The sequence below is a fragment of the Kogia breviceps genome, chromosome 6 (assembly GCF_026419965.1).
Source record: "Kogia breviceps isolate mKogBre1 chromosome 6, mKogBre1 haplotype 1, whole genome shotgun sequence".
NCBI classification, from domain to species: Eukaryota; Metazoa; Chordata; class Mammalia; order Artiodactyla; family Physeteridae; genus Kogia; species Kogia breviceps.
The window spans coordinates 26,221,342-26,238,048 of NC_081315.1; the positions used below are offsets into that span (position 1 = coordinate 26,221,342).

Genomic DNA, 16,707 nt, shown 5'->3' on the forward strand with positions numbered 1-16,707 from the left:
GGTTGATAGAATTTGGGGAAGAAAGCCAGACATAATGGAAGATTCGTTTCAAGACTAACGGTTGTTGAGATTGCTCCTTAAGGAGATCTTGATGCTACTTTTCAAATATATCGTGAAGCTTCATACAAAAAAAAAAAGCACTCTAAGAGGAAGCATTCTTCCTAATGTAGATATTTTCTACTGTTACACATTTAAGCCTTTTTTTTAAGACCACTTGTCTGCACTGGTGGGAGTTTTTATTCAATTTTTTTAAGAGCTGGAAATTTAACCTTTTGACTTCAACAGTTGTTTAGCTTGAAACTACATGAGATATGGATCCAAAATTCTATAGAGACATTTAATGATACAGAATCAGGATTCAACCATCTTTGATGGAAGATACCTATGAATTAAAGGGCAAAAGGCAGGAAGACTCCACATACATTTCTCTAATATTTTCCATTATTTCTACTCATTTTTTCCTCTTTAGTTTAAAGAAGTAGAAGTAAGTGCAGAAAAAAAAGTAACATGTAAGTCTACTTTCTTTGGTGGGGTGCAGTAAAGAAGAAATAACCTTTCCTATTGCTTTGGTTATTGATAAAGATTGAAAAGCTGTCCTGCTCCAAATGTGTATACCTCAGCAGTTACTGACCAGGAATTGTGAATGGCTTATTAGGCTGCTAGAACAAATATAAATGGCACAAAGGTATTTTTTAGGTTATCGTAAGAAAATGCAACCAACTCTTCCGTGAAAAAAATCATGTCTGATTAACTATACATCTCTTCCTTTAGTATCTTAAAATTCTCTCTTTACTCCATTATATAGAGGTATTTCTCACTCTCCAAAGCTCTGCTAGCTAAAGTCAAATCTTCATTATTTTCTATACCTCACTTAACAAATTTTAACCTCTGACAAGATAATAAGACCAAAATCAAAGCAGTATTCTGAATCATGAACCTACCAAACTCAAGTGCAGGCGGCTGTAACATGATGCTTCTAAAGAAGGAACTGCATTAGATTTCATTTGCTGTCATATCATATTGCAAGTTCAAGCTATCTGCCTCCTCATTATCACCTTGGCTTTTCTTTCTTCTTCTTTTTTTGGTCATTTCTATTTCCTAAGTACTTCTAATGCCTCTCAGTCATGGATTTGACCTCATTTTTATACACCATTGAATTGGTTCTTCTATTTTTCAGACTTACTTTACTTTTTACTTCTTCTCTAGGATACTGTACAACTTCTTTTTCAGCATTGTCTAGAAATTTGGCTCTCATTTGTCAATTTAATTATATATTTCACAAGTTGTGAAAGGTTAAACTTTAACGATATAATCCTTTTCCTGAATACCAACACTGCAACAATTCTTTAAAATGAACTCACTTATTATAGCCCCTTATTTACAAATATCCAGTTCTTTATAAATATATATGTAGTAATCAAACTTGTAGCAAGTTTTCATGGAAAACTTTCTGATATTTAAAATAAATTATTTGAATCATAATAGCATATGGGTTGGTAATCTATTACATAGAGATGATCTGCCCTAATCTACTCACAGGGAGTTATTATAAGAAATTCTTACAAATCACCCAATATCAAATTTAGATGTGGGAATGAGTTTGCATCCTCATTCTAAATCAATACTGTGAATATAAAACTATACAAATTTCTATGGCTATAGCATTTTTTTGGTTTTTTTTATAGCATAGGTTTTATTGAAACTAAAAGTTTATGATTTAAAATCACTTTAACATAAGTAAGAAAAATTTGGTAGATAACCAATTAAAGTAATATTGGGATTTTTGTCAAACTAATTTAACATATAATTAGCATGCATTTTAAGTGCATATTATACATAAGATATTTTACAATCTTAGATACATGAAGAAGAGAGGTTAAAATAACATTCACTGGACCTACTTATTCATTTAACAAATATTTTTTGTGTGCTGACCATATACATACCATCTGTGCCAGATACTACATGTGCTGTGGACAGTGCAGTGAACCAAACCACCCAGAAGAAAAATACCCACCTTCATGGAGCATTTATTGGAATAAGGAGAGACAGACAATAAAAATAATAAATATATAATGTTAGAAGATAAGTATTTTAGAAAAAAATAATAAGAGCAGGATCACAGGAGGAGCCAGAGGTGGGAGACAAGATCAGTATTGTAAGCTAACTATATCAAGCAGTTGCAATCTAGATGGAAAGCCATCCCAAGAGCTAAATAACCATAAAAGAAAAGCTGGAGAACTTGCTTGAAGGGGCAGACAGGCTTTTGAGAGATGGACAGGATATGGAAAGGATGGGAACAGTATAAGCAAAGAGGTGGGAGCCCCAAGTGTTGGAGGAAAGGGAGTAAAGAGTAAATCAACATTTAAAATGTGAATGTAAGAAGGATGCTGGAGAGAGAGGGGATGGGGTTGCACTGAGAAGACTCCAGAATGGCCAACTGGGTGTTGGGCAATAAAGAGCCACTGAAGGCATTGCGGCATAGGAGTAACATATAAAAGTAGTATGTGAAGATAGTTTATCTTACAATAACATATAGGATGGTGAGAAAGAATATAGGACGCACCACTTTGGTTCTTGAGAATAACCAAAAGCACAATAATGTTAATAAACATTATCCTTCCTAAATAAATGGATAAAAAGAATATCATAAGCTTTCAAGTGAAAACGTAGGAACACTTTAGAAAATAACTACTTTTAAGAGAATTGCCTGAATAATGAAAAACTAAACCACAAATACTGACCACTAGACGAAGCACTGTTACAGTAAAACTATAAACACAGTGGACATTTTTAATTTAATTACTCTACTTATTAGAAACATCACAGAAAAGGCTACCCAGGAAAAGTAAACATGTATGTGGTTCTGTCAAAAGAGAAAGAAAATGTACAAACTGCACACTCGGAGTACAACCATCAATGGACATGTAAAATATGAATCAATGTTCATCTCATGAGCCTGGAGAGCTGTGATGCTTTGACTTTAATTTCCAAGATACCATGTTCTCATCATGAAAAGTTTCTTTCCCCTGACCAGTGCAGTTTGTTCAATTATAAAAGTTAAAATCAAATTGATCAGGGTTTTTTAAATCATATTTTATTTTTTAAAAGTCCTCTATTATTTGAAACTCCTCAACTAAGAGAGCTATTCACCTTACTCAACAATCCTCCAAGTAGAAACATTTTACTGTTAGTTTGTGTGAATATTTGCAAATTAAATTGATAGAGATCAAAATGAGGTTTCTATAATTTTCAATCACTATTCTATGTACATCTCCATTTTATACTTCAAACGAATAATTTTATCTTAGGTAATTATATTAATGTCATGGGTAATATCCTAAGATAGAGAAACAATTTTTAACAGTCATGAATACTGATCTAATTATTTTCAGGGACAAGCATATATGTCACTATGTAGATATCAGAGTATCACTACAAAGATGGACTTACATGAAAAGAAAACAAAAAACAACAGTAGGGCCAGCAACAACAGAAATTGACTTCTTTAACCAATGATACCTTCCTTAATCAGGTGAAGTACTTTCAAACTGTTATTTGTATTTGTTAACTCCTGTATGACAGGCTTTACTTTTTTTTTGGTACGCGGGCCTCTCACTGTTGTGGCCTCTCCCGTGGCAGAGCACAGGCTCCGGACGCGCAGGCTCAGCAGCCATGGCTCATGGGCCTAGCCACTCCGCGGCATGTGGGATCTTCCCAGACTGGGGCACGAACCCATGTCCCCTGCATTGGCAGGCGGACTCTCAACCACTGTGCCACCAGGGAAGCCCCAGGCTTTACTTTTAAACATACATTATATATGCATTTTGTCTATAAAGCTAAAAGAAAATATGTGAAATTTTATCTGATACTGTGATTAGGGAAAGGCTTTATAAGTATAAAGACTATGGAAAAATCCATAAAGGGAAAGATGGATACATTTGACAGACATAAAAACTTTAAACTTCTACAACTATGTGCAAAATAATGAATCCCAACTCAAATAAGGCATCATGTACAAAGATTGATTCAAAATGGATCACAGACTTAAATATAAAAACAAAAACTATAAAACATCTAGAAGAAAACAAAGAATTTTGTGATTTGGGGATTAAACAAGAATTTCTTGGAGGACACAGAAACCAAGAGCCATAAAAGAAAAAAAATGGATTTAATCAAAATTTAAAACTTCTGCTCTTCGAAAGATACCATTAAGAAAATGAGAAGACAAGCCATAGACTGGGAGAAAACACTTGCAAAATACATATCTGATAAATGACTGGTGTTCAAACATATTTAGAAATTCACAATCCAAATATAAGAAAACAACCCCATTAAAAAATAGACAAGAGATTTGAACAGACACCTCCAAGAAGATACACAGGTGGCAAATAAGCACAAAACAGGATGTCTAACGTCATTCGCCATTAGGGAACTAGAAGTTAAAGCTACGATGATGTATCGCTAAACACCTATTAGAATGGCTAAAATAAAAAGTACTGCTAATACCAAGGGCTGGCCAGGATATGGAGCAACTAGATTCCTCAAACATTCCTGATAGAAATGTTAAAAGGTACAATCACTTTGGAAAACAATTTGGTGATTTCATATGATATTAAACATATGCAGGTGTCCCTCAGTATCTGCAGGGAATTGGTTCTAGGAACCCCACAGATACTAAACTCCACGGACACTCAAGTCCCTTATATAAAATAATGTAGTATTTGCATATAACCTATGCACATCCTCCCATATACTTTAAATCATCTCTAGATTACATATAATACCTGATACAAGGTAAATGCTATGTAAATAGTTGCAGCAAGTTCAAGTTTTCCTCTTTGGAACTTCTTGGAATCTTTTTTTTTTTTTTTCCCCCTGAATATTTTTGAGCTCAGCTAGTTGAATTCTTGGATGTGGAACCTGAGGATACAGAGGGCTGACTATATTACAATTAAAATAGCTTTAAAGAAGTTAATTTTTAACACAATGTTCCCACAGAATAAGTTATATATCGTAAGGTACTTTTCTAAGTCAGCTTTTGATATACTTACAAACTGAATCTAGTATCTGGTAAGCTGCTTTTTAAAAACATCTATATTGGCAGACACATAAACTTAAAATTCAGTTTTCTTTGGAATGTCAATAAAAATGAAAGAGTTTTATTTTAATAGTTGGAGATGCTAATCTGCTTTACTTGAAGTTATACAGTCAGAGTAAGTGGTCCTTAAACTCTGTGAGAGCAAGTCAACATTTAGGGGTAATTAAGAATCAGGTTGCCTGGGTAATCACACTGAAAAATGACATTTAAAATCCAGGAATTTGGGCTTCCCTGGTGGCGCAGTGGTTGAGAGCCCGCCTGCCAATGCAGGGGACACGGGTTCGTGCCCCGGTCCGGGAAGATCCCACGTGCCGCGGAGCGGCTGGGCCCGTGAGCCATGGCCGCTGAGCCTGCGCGTCCGGAGCCTGTGCTTCGCAACGGGAGAGGCCACGACAGTGAGAGGCCCGCATATCACAAAAAAAAAAAAAAAAAAAAAAAAATCCAGGAATTTTATATGCCTTGAAGCCAAGACCTCATATATATATATATATGTAAAATTTTGTTAGTTAGCTCTAAAATCTAGTCCAGCGCCCAGCACATAGTAGGCTACTTCCTAGCAGGAAGTCCACAAATGTTTCATTAATAAAATTGATATAAGGGCAAACAATGACACACAATGAATTGAGCTAAAAAAAACAGTTTGATTTCTTAATTTCAAACTACAATCTGCCATTTCCAATAACACAGACCATTGTTTTTTTATTTTTTTTTTTTTTATTTTTTTTTATTTTTCTTTTTTTTGCGGTACGCGGGCCTCTCGCTGCTGTGGCCTCTCCGGTTGCGGAGCACAGGCTCAGCGGCCATGGCTCACGGGCCCAGCCGCTCCACGGCACGTGGGATCCTCCCGGACCGGGGCACGAACCTGTGTCCCCTGCATCAGCAGGCGGACTCTCAACCACTGCGCCACCAGGGAAGCCCGACCATTGTTTTTTTAGAAGTGCTAAGTGTTTACTTGAAAACCTGAGTCTACAATGGAGTTTAGATGTCTAACTTTGCTTTCATCCTAAAGACCAGTAATTAAAGGGAAGGTTCTTTCTGGTTGGTAGAATCCACAAGTTTAAACAGTTTATGCATGCTCAGATGCCCTCCTGCTTCTCTTCCCATGCCCAGATTTATTTTGGAATGGCAGTTCGGTCTGAATCAATGAGGTATATTGAGAATGGAAAATGATTACCTCCTCCCTTCCCCCCACCATGGGACTTGATATTCTCACCTTAAGAATCACTAATGCAGATGAGGACATGAAACTTAATTGTTTGGCTCACCACACTATTATCCCCAGATCCCCAAAATATTAGCTTAATAACTGGGTTAATCATGGTAAATTTTTAGTTTGGAGAAATAGAAACAGAGAAATGAGAACTATCTAACACATTATCATCATTTAGCAGTTAGTGGGTATCTCCTACTAAAGGCCATAGACTAAGCAATTCTGTAGTTAGGTTGGATTCAAATTAAGGAAATAGTCTTGCTTTTAACCAACTACTAGGATTGTGTTTCTTAGGAGGCCCTGTACAAATATCCTGTGCCCGCCCCCCAAATTTATATTTATTTATTTTTACCTAAATCGGTGTAGAAGCAAGTACTTTTCCAGTTTGGGAATGATGACATTTTAAAAAGTAATAAAAACGAAAGTATATGGCATATGTTAAAGGGTAATAAAAGAATTTCAGTCAATTGGCTAGTTCTACACCAGTAGATTTCTTTAAATGGTAATGAAATCATTGCTTTTTAAAAAATCCATCATTATTAAAATTTTTTTAAAAAAACTTGCCTCAGCCTCCACCAAAATTAGATTTGTAAGTTGCTGGTCATTCCTATAATTAAATCTATGTCACAGATTTGCAAGAAAAATGGTCACTGTGACTAATGCATTTACTTGCTACACAAGTCCTGTCAGACGGCATAGAGCATTATGCTGCTATAATGGAGTAGGTAAGGATTCTATACATTTTTATGAAGTAACGAAGACCATTTTCTTTATTTACAGTGATTGTACTTCAGATATGAATTTGTCTGAGAAATGAATCCAAATGCAACTATCACAGGGTTTTCCTTACTCAAGCGATATTGCATACTTTTACATCTACAAACATGTTTGGTACACATGCATACTGCTTTTCTGGACAAGCGTTAGGTAGAAAATATTCTAATGAAAGAAACACAAACATATTCATGTTGCCAGAGTCCCTGATTCTCGGGGTTTCCTCATTTGACCTCCCCCAATGGTTTTAATTCACCTCTTTGCTGAAATGATTTAGGAAATGACCCTAGAGAACAGTGCTTCCCAGAACCTAAGAACGGTGAAGCCCAAAGTGGAAATCAAAGCAAACGACACAGAGACAGAGAATTAGTAATAAAACTTACTCTCTTTACAAAAAATCTTTTTCAACCCTTCAGTTCTTGGTTAGGTACTGATGCTAATTCCACTTCTTATCAAAAGGAGGGTAGGCATGGACTCAGAGCCTTGTGTAGGCAGCAGAGTACAAATTAATAATAGCTTTTTCCTATTTGATTTAACTTCAGTTACCTTCTCTTCATGACAAGATTGGCTCTTATTTGATGTGCTGATGTACAGTTTCACTTTAAAATAAAGTTAAATTTTAAAAGTGAGTTTTATTTAACTTAATAACACAAATAATATGTTGACATGGCAAAAGTCATAAAGGTGTCTGAAATTTGGAAGACGCTGCCTTCAAGGCAATCCCTGTCCTCTTAATTCTTTTATTGTTACTTATTTTTTTCACATATGTATGTATTGTGCATTTGCTTCAGTACCTGCAAAAGTGCCTTGAATCTAATTGACTCTGAGTATATGTGTGCTAATTTTATATGCTATTTTCGTATTTTGTGCCATACTGCTAATTGACCCAATGGCATTTTTTAAAGAGAAAGTAGTCTGTTCTCAGCAATCCAGCTTTCATGGTGTCCATTTGCCCAAAGAGGTGAACAAATGAAAGGCATAGAATTATGATGGAATCTGCCTTATAAAGGTAGAAACTAGCTTCCTTTTGTCCAAACATAGTTCATAAGTTACTTTAAAGCCCAGGAAGGGTTATTTAAAATCCTGGTTTTATTGAGTCCTTAGCAATAAAAGGATAAATGTAAGAACTAACATCCTGTAAGATAGTACTGAATATTGCTCAAAAATTCAGTTGGTTGTTTGTTCTGGTGTTTAAGCTTAATGAAAAGAAAAACCTGTATTTTAAACAAGTCATGAACTTTTGAGGGGAAACGAAGATCTCAACTGAATAATACGCGTTGGTTAAGATTTTAAACAAATTAAGGAAAAAAACTGGTATAGTTTTCAGTATTGCACAAAATGAGAATTCCATAAACATAAACTGAATTTAAAACTGACATCCTAGATTTAGATGAAAGGAAACCCAAATTAACAATTAAGCCTTGTATGGTACCACCCTTAACCTTCTTCGTTAATATTTGAGATTCTTGATCTGGTTTTTAAAAAGCAGTGTTGACAGCAATCAAACAAGTTACAAAGTTAATGTGCTTTCTCTCTAACCATTCTGAGTATGGCTGAGCACATTTTTGTATTTACAAGAAAGGAAGAATAAAGAAAGTGGTAAACATATACCCCAAGTTATTAAAACATGGCATTTGTGTTTGAGACTTCTTTTCTTTCAGCAACTATTTTCTTTCAGCATCAGTTAACTATTAAATCTTTCTACAAAGATGGGTAGTAATGGAGGATCAGCCAAAGCAAAGAAGGAAGACAGAACAGTTAGGTAAGGGAAGAAAACTATGTGCTGGCTAGTTCTTCAGCTCAAGGTAAGGAGTTCCTTTTAACGCTTGGTCTGGCATAAAAAATAAAATAAAATTATTCATCTTAGAATAGCTTCTGCTGGTTCTGGCAATGACTATTTTAAAGGAGAATTATGTAGAAGAAACCCATTTCTTGATACTTTAAATGATGAGATTTAGAAAGTAAACAGTGACTCTTAAAGATCTTTTTTTAGACTAGGTGTTATCAATTCACAAAAATGATTTAACTTTGCTTAGAATTCTTTGCTGCTGTTTCAGAGCTCCTTACATTTATGTTGCCATGAATTGCTATAATGCTGTATAACATAGTTATTCGAAACTCAATTTGACATATTGACTTTGTTACTCACTAGGGTTTCCCTTTAAGATTAGGAGCTACCAAAAATAATAAAATAGGCTAAGGAATCTAAAAAGAAAAAATTCTACTTTTTTCCTTTTAAACTTTAACTTATAATTCTTGAGGACATGGAAACACTGAATTTAGCCTCCAAACCAAAAATGCTCAGGGTCTAACAAATCATGTGATCAATTTTTTTTCAACATAGTTGAATCTTTTTAAGTTAAAGAAATGATTTTTCAATTGGAATTTTTCAAAAAGTTGCCAATATCTAAATCTATTTTTAAAAAATCTTTCTTTTGATGAGGAAGCAACATATGAAATGGTTGAACTTGAAATACATGGTTTTACATCAAAAAAATAGATATACATATAAATTTTGATAACATTTTCGTTATTCAGGGTAGTTGGCTATCAAATTTTATTAAAATTTCATCAAGAGGGAAATCTCAAAACACTTATTATGCTCCACAATTATTATAAACCAAACAATTTAAATGAGAGGAGGAGATAATAACATTAACTTCTTAACTTAAAGCAATCCTCTATGGAATAATTTTAAAATATTTTCTTGGCCTGAAATTTATGTAAATTGAATTCGTCTATCATTAGTTATTATCAGTCTAGCTACATTAAAAAAAAGTTTTCTGTGACAATTAGTTCTTAAAAACACTTTTAATTAGACCTGGGACATTATTAAACTAGCTAATAAATATGTATAGTAGTTTATTTGGTATATACCCAGATGTCTGAAAATCAACAAGAATGCCCAAATAGTTCTTTCTTCAAAAATTCTCGGGCTCGGGCTTCCCTGGTGGCGCAGTGGTTGAGAGTCCGCCTGTGGATGCAGGGGACACGGGTTCGTGCCCCGGTCCGGGAAGATCCCACATGCCGTGGAGCGGCTGGGCCCGTGAGCCATGGCTGCTGAGCCTGCGCGTCCGGAGCCTGTGCTCCGCAACAGGAGAGGCCACAGCAGTGAGAGGCCCGCGTACCGCACAAAAAAAAAAAATAATAATTATAGGGTTTAGTCACAGATAACCAATTTCTTCATTTTATGAATGTCCATGGTCATGCACAAAAAATTCATGGTAGAACTTGAACAAAACCTAGACCAGTTATTTCTACTACATTCAAGCATTTTTTTATAGATCATCCCATTTAATCCTTACCTCAACTGTATAGTTTAGGTACTATCATTACCCCATTTTATATATATGGAAGGTTTTGTGGTTAGAATAGTATTCAGTCAAGTAAGGATTTAAACCCAGTCTGACTCTAGAAACCATTCTACTACCAATAATCCTAAATTTTAAGGATAGGTGAATATTTTTCATTTATAAAGAAAATCAAAAAAAAAAAAAAAACTCTTAACAAGTACCACCCTTTAGGGATAACAAAATAAAACATGAAGGTTACAGTTTGGAATTTTCCTCCTCTAAAATAAGTCCTTTTTCCCAAGCCCAACTCAAGCACCAACTTCTCCCTGAAGTCTTCTCATATCATTCAACTAAGCTTAATCTCTTTCTTCAAACTCTTGACAAATGCTATACACTGCACTTTTGCACAGAGCACTAGCTACCTCTTATACATTCTCTTCTTCCTTAGTTACGGAAATTCAGTTCGTAGCTTTTACCAAATTGCCACACGTCTCAGCCTCTCCAGTGGCTGCGTAGGATCATATGACTAAGTTCTGCAGTAAGATATTACTGCAAGTATGGTGTTGGAGCTCCAGGAATGCTGTTTAAAGAAAGCAGACTCAGCTTTTAGAGGAGCTCTTTTGTGCTTTCCCAAGGTAAAGACCTTGCTCTTCAGGTTTCCTTTTGGCTGGAGCTCCAGCAGCTATCTTGGACCATAAGGTAACATTGATGAAGGCAGCTGTGTGCTGTGGATGGTGCAGGAGAAAGATGGGTGTCTCTGTACACAATGAGACCATGAAGCTCCCCTGACAGCCTCCTTCCAGATTTTACATAATAGAGAAATAAACATTGACCTTTGTCCAAGCCACTATTTTTCTTTTTCCTGGTAAATAAGCTGAGCCTAATTCTAACTGATTTAGTTCAGACTTGTGCATAGTTCATAATCAAAGGTTTGTTGTAACTATGGTAGAGAGGGAAGAAAAAGAAATAGAATTATTTCTCTTACAACACTGGAGCAAAACATCTCCAATCATAATTTTTATTCTCAACCCCTTCTGGTCATTTTCAGCTTTGGGAAAGGAAAAGGAGGAAAAGGAAGGGGAAGGGGAAGAAATGGAAGACGCTTCTGCCTCTCTGCCACTGTTCATGCCTTTTTCCTCTCCTCTCTTCTCGACTAGCTAAGTCCTATCACACTTCAAGGTCCAACAGCGAAATTGTTTCTGTCCGACCTTTCAACCCAGAGTTCATATCTGACAATCATACATCACCTAGTAACACCTTTTGTTTGATTTGTTAGCTTTTATATTGTATTTCTTTTTCTATGTGTTATCTCCACAGCAGATTGGGACCATGTTGTATTTTTTTTGCACCTCTACAGCTATTAGAAAACCACCTCTGTGTGAAGGAAATCAATAAATACTTTCGATTGACTCATTAATGTAAGAAAAAAAGGTGAAGAGAGGAAAAAGAGCAAAAGACTAAGGAGTGAGAATGCATAACGCTTTAAAAGTGAAAGGGCATAACAGAAATCCGAAAGAATCCCTAGAACAAGTTTTACTTCACTGGATCTTATCAAAGAATTGGGCCTGGTAGAACAAATAACATGATACATTTATTGTTCATACAGTCAGTCAGTGCAAAGCTCAAACTGTACTTAGTGAGCTTGTCCTCCAACTAAAGGACTGTATTTTGGTTTAGTTACTCAGACAATTGCCTCAAAGTTATCTTCTCAATTACACCAGACATTTTAAAGAGTAGGAGAGATCCAGCTTAGGAAACCATGTTTCGACAGTGTATGTATACAAATCCAAACCATGTAAAAAAACTGGCTTCCAGCAAGAACATATCTTACAGATATTATTGTGTCAATTGTGACAACATATAGAAAATAATACTTGGATATATGAAATAATGACAAGAAAATATCACTGAGTCTAAAATAAGTAGCTCAAGAGATCATTTGCATTAAATGGATTCTATTACCTCTCTTCTGAAACCCAATAATAATAATACACCATCGGGAATAATATTACTACTTCTTTAAAAATAAGATAGAATCTAAGCATGTATTTTGCAGAAGCTACATCATTAAAGCTGCATCACTGGGACATTAAAAGCTATACAGGACTGTACAGAATTAACACTATGTAACAATATGTTTTAAAGCTTCAAGTACATTTAAATACATACAATAATAAGTGACATAAAGAGCATTTTAAACAGAAGTAATTGATATTTTGCCTAGACTCATGAACCAGCTTCTATACTTCGCTGATTTCATTCTCAATTTTTTTGTAAATCACTGTAACCACATATCTATTAATGAGTTATATATCTAAAAATACAATATTCTAATTTGTTTTCATCAATTTAGCAAAGTTTTAGGGAGGGTATAAATATAAATGACAGAAAACTCAGTTTCTTTCTCATTCTTTCATAACACAAACCAAGTCTTTGTTTATATCATCTGTTTAAAAGATAATGATTAAAAAATGCTAAAATAGTATTGTCCTTATAATTATATTGGTTCTACTTATGAAAGATGAACTATTTTAAATCTTTTTATATATAATTGATAGTTCACATGTCAAAAAGTATTGTATTTTCTTGCAAATTACTCATTAGTTATTTCCTCATTTCAAATTTTTTTTCACATAGATTTCTCAGAAGTATCTAAGACAGTAGCTTCTTTAAAAGTGAAATGTACAAAATAAATGACATGTCAACAAGTAAATTAGCATTCCCTTTCTGACCAGCTGGGTCATGTTTCCTTTTTCAAAATCCTCAGTCCCATGACACAAAATAATAATAATCTAAAAGACCTCATTAAATGATCAATATATTGACATACCTCTATAAGGAGACACATAGTGTTTTAATTGATTCCTTGAATCCATTAAATGGAATATTAAACCCAAGCTTCCAAATTATAAGAGAACATTTCCTCTATTTATTAATTTTCTTTAGGTATGGATAATAGCATATGACAGGATTCAAGAACTTTTATATTTAACCAAATAGTAAAAAAAAAAGTCCAATTTTCACTGAATATTTCATATAAACATCACAATAAAAGTTATAAAAGACAAATTAAACCATGTTTACTTACCAAAAAACTTCCAAAGGCTGAATTAAATATTGCAGCTGCCTATAGAGAAAATAAATGGGGGGAATAAAAACTCACTGAAAGTAAATAGGAAAAGGAAAAGCAAAGATTATCATTCTCCCATCCCCCACTATTCAAAACCTTAAAACACTGACTCTGTAAAGCAAAGTTAGTCACTGCTTACAAAAATTGCCAGTAGCTTGTAGTTTACTAAGATGGATGAGCCACAGCTTAGGAATTCATAAATAATGGGTCTCAAAAGCAAGCAGAAAAGGCTTGCCATAAGATGCTTTGAACCTATATGACAGTACTGAAGAATCATCCCCAACAGCAAATTGAAACCTTGTTGTTATTGATTTTGCTACTAGACTTAAAACAATCAGGGGCTGATTTAGTCGCACACAAAAAAGAAAAAATATAAAAAGGAAAGAAAGGAAGAAAATTCATATTACTGGGAAAAGGAATACCAGAATTGTAACGCAAACATTAACTACTCTCCATCAGGGAGCTTAAGACTTATGAGCTACACCCATAAAGTGAGATCTGTAGTTTCCCATACAACGCACATGAGAAATACGAACAATGCTGTTAAGACCACGGAAGTTACTGCTACACGATTAATTCTAAAGTAGAAACAGACAAGAAAAACTTCTGCTTGGTGTTCAAAATTCAAAGAAGAAACACTTGACTTTGAGCTTACCTAAATATCCCGGGAATACATAGTAGATATAATATAGTTCTTAACTTTAATTCAATCACTATAGTCCATGAAGCTACACCTGAATTCTGAAAGCTTCTCACATGACCTCCAAAAGATAAAAACACGTATCATATCCAATTTGATGAAAAAAAGAGAGAAAGAAAAATAATAAAAAGCGGAAGGATGGGGCAGAGAAAACCTACTGACATCTCCTGTGGATCCAGAGCAGAATTAAATTAATCATCATGGACATTAGCAGCCGCATGTAGTAGGAAGAGGATGTCAGTTTTGCAAGTTTGAATAAAGTCCAAAGCCAAGCTAAGAGCTGTAGCTGAAAAATCCCTTCTGCTCCAGAAGAGAGTGCAATGAGAATGCATGGGTAATGAGATCCTTGGCTCCAGAGAGCTTAGCTCTCCTATTCAAGTTCATAATTAATTCAAAGCTTTGATAATTTCATTAGATTTCTCCTTTGCTGGCCTTATCAATAAAAGATGGCACTGGACCACAGCGCCGCTGTGGCATAAACATAGGCACAGGCACAGACCAGGGAAACCTTTGCTTCCTGACAGGGACAATGGCATATGGTATTTCACGTTGTACAGGGAGCAGTGAAGGAAAAAAAAAGATTCGGCTAAATAAAACATCACAGATGACAAATGTAAACTGTAGCAACATATTTAACACATCTTCCTAGAATCCGATTATGGATGATTCAGGAAAAAGTTTTATGTGCAGAGAAAAATAAGTAAAACTGTATAAATAAATGAGTTGTGGGGAGATCAATAGGGAACACTGCCTTCCTTTTGATAAAAATGTACTTCGTCACAAACAATGTTTATTTCCAGACCTTATTTTGTGCTTAGAACGAGTTTCTCTCTTTTTAGTAAAGAAATGAGGTATTCCTGTTTGAGCTCCGCTCTTCCAAATGTGTTTCTTTCCAGTGCCTTTCACCAGCCTTATACTAGATCACTAATAGTTTTGCCTAGCATTGAAAAAAACAAACAAACAAACATGGAACATTAGAAACAAAAAGACTCAGAAGTCAAAGTAAAATAAGTAGTAACTACTACTCATTAGATCAAATCGCTAAACTCCCACTCCATCCTGTTCTCTTTTAACCCAAACCCAAGCAATATATTTTATGTGGATTGGCTATGTTCCTGCATTTTATAAAACGATGGTGATGACAGTGATAAGATATCTTAGGTATCCAAAGATGCTGCAGGCCAACTTCTTAGCTATTTTCCTGACAGTGGTGATGGATTTGAAATCACTCACCATGCAGTGGGCTCTGGCAACCATTGGTGGCTTGGCTGATTACGGTTCTGGGTTCTCTGAAGAACCATGTGAAATCGGACACCGAACCAAGGATCCTAGGCTCAATAGCAACAAATAATTAAGCTAACAGTTGGCTCAGTTTTGCCGTTGCCGCATAGGAAGCCATTACGTTTTCCAGAGTTCCAAAAAGTGATGACAAATAGAGAGGTTTTTTTTGTTTGTTTTTGTGGTACGCGGACCTCTCCCGTCGCGGAGCGCAGACTCAGCGGCCACGGCTCACGGGCCCAGCCGCTCCGCAGCACGTGGGATCTTCCCGGACCGGGGCACGAACCCGCGTCGCCCGCATCGGCAGGCGGACTCTCAACCACTGCGCCACCAGGGAAGACCCCATAGAGAGCTTTTAATTGATATATAAAGACAAGCGTATCTTTTGACTTAAGGGGGAATTCCCAGATCCTCAGCATGAACTACAAGGCCATCCATGAACAGGTCTCTGTCCATCTCATTTACTGCCTCAAAATTTATATTCTGACAGCACTAAACTACTTGCGATTCCTCACTCATCATGCTGTTTCTTACCTCTTTGCGCCTTGGCCTGGAATGCCCTTCCGCCTGCCAGGGAACTCCCATTTATCTTAGTGACTCAGCTCAAGCATCATCCCTCCAAGAAGCTTTCAGTCACCTCCACAACACTCACACATCCATACTTCTGGGTGGCCTGAGTGGCCCCATACCTGCTGTCACAACATCCTGAGCACACTTCTGCCCTGGCACTTGTCGCACTATTGAATGACCTACCTACATGCCTCCCTGCCCCACGAGAGACTCAAGTCTTCTAAGGAAGGAATCTCATGAAGTTCATCCTGAGCACCTCCATGTTTGCTAACCGGATTTCTAAAATAAGTAGGATTCCCAGAAATGTCCAGAGTCTACTTCTCCAACTACACTATTCTATGTGTTTGGCAGAATCCAAGGATTGGCAGACAAAGGAGACTGGATCTGCCACCTGGCACCACACAGCCAAGCAGTGGAAACGACATTTAGACTTTGGTCTCTCCCCCAGTATAAGTATCTCTCCCACAGCATTGTATTTTACTTCTCTTCATCTCCCTATTCGTACATAGTTATATACACACGCTTAATGTAATACAAAAAATGTTTTAAAATTTGCCGCCGCCATATAGCAGTAGAGTGAGTTAAATAAAATCTAGAATTACCAAGGAATACTCTGTAGCCATTAAAAAGATGACCTGCGTATACTGATAT

The 16,707-nt window shown here is 35.8% G+C and overlaps 1 protein-coding gene across 5 annotated transcripts in view; it reads right to left on the reverse strand.

Moving 5' to 3' along the window:
- The window catches only part of SLC10A7 (solute carrier family 10 member 7), a 277,474-nt gene that overhangs the window by 186,625 nt on the left and 74,142 nt on the right, over positions 1–16,707 (reverse strand). For 3 of the 5 annotated variants that reach the window (XM_067035617.1, XM_059065748.2, XM_067035615.1), the window contains exon 5: positions 13,467–13,505. The exons of the other annotated variants lie outside the window; for them this stretch is intronic. In XM_067035617.1, the coding sequence (XP_066891718.1) occupies positions 13,467–13,505 (39 nt within the window). The remainder of the gene's footprint in view (positions 1–13,466; positions 13,506–16,707) is intronic. 5 annotated transcript variants of the gene reach the window in all.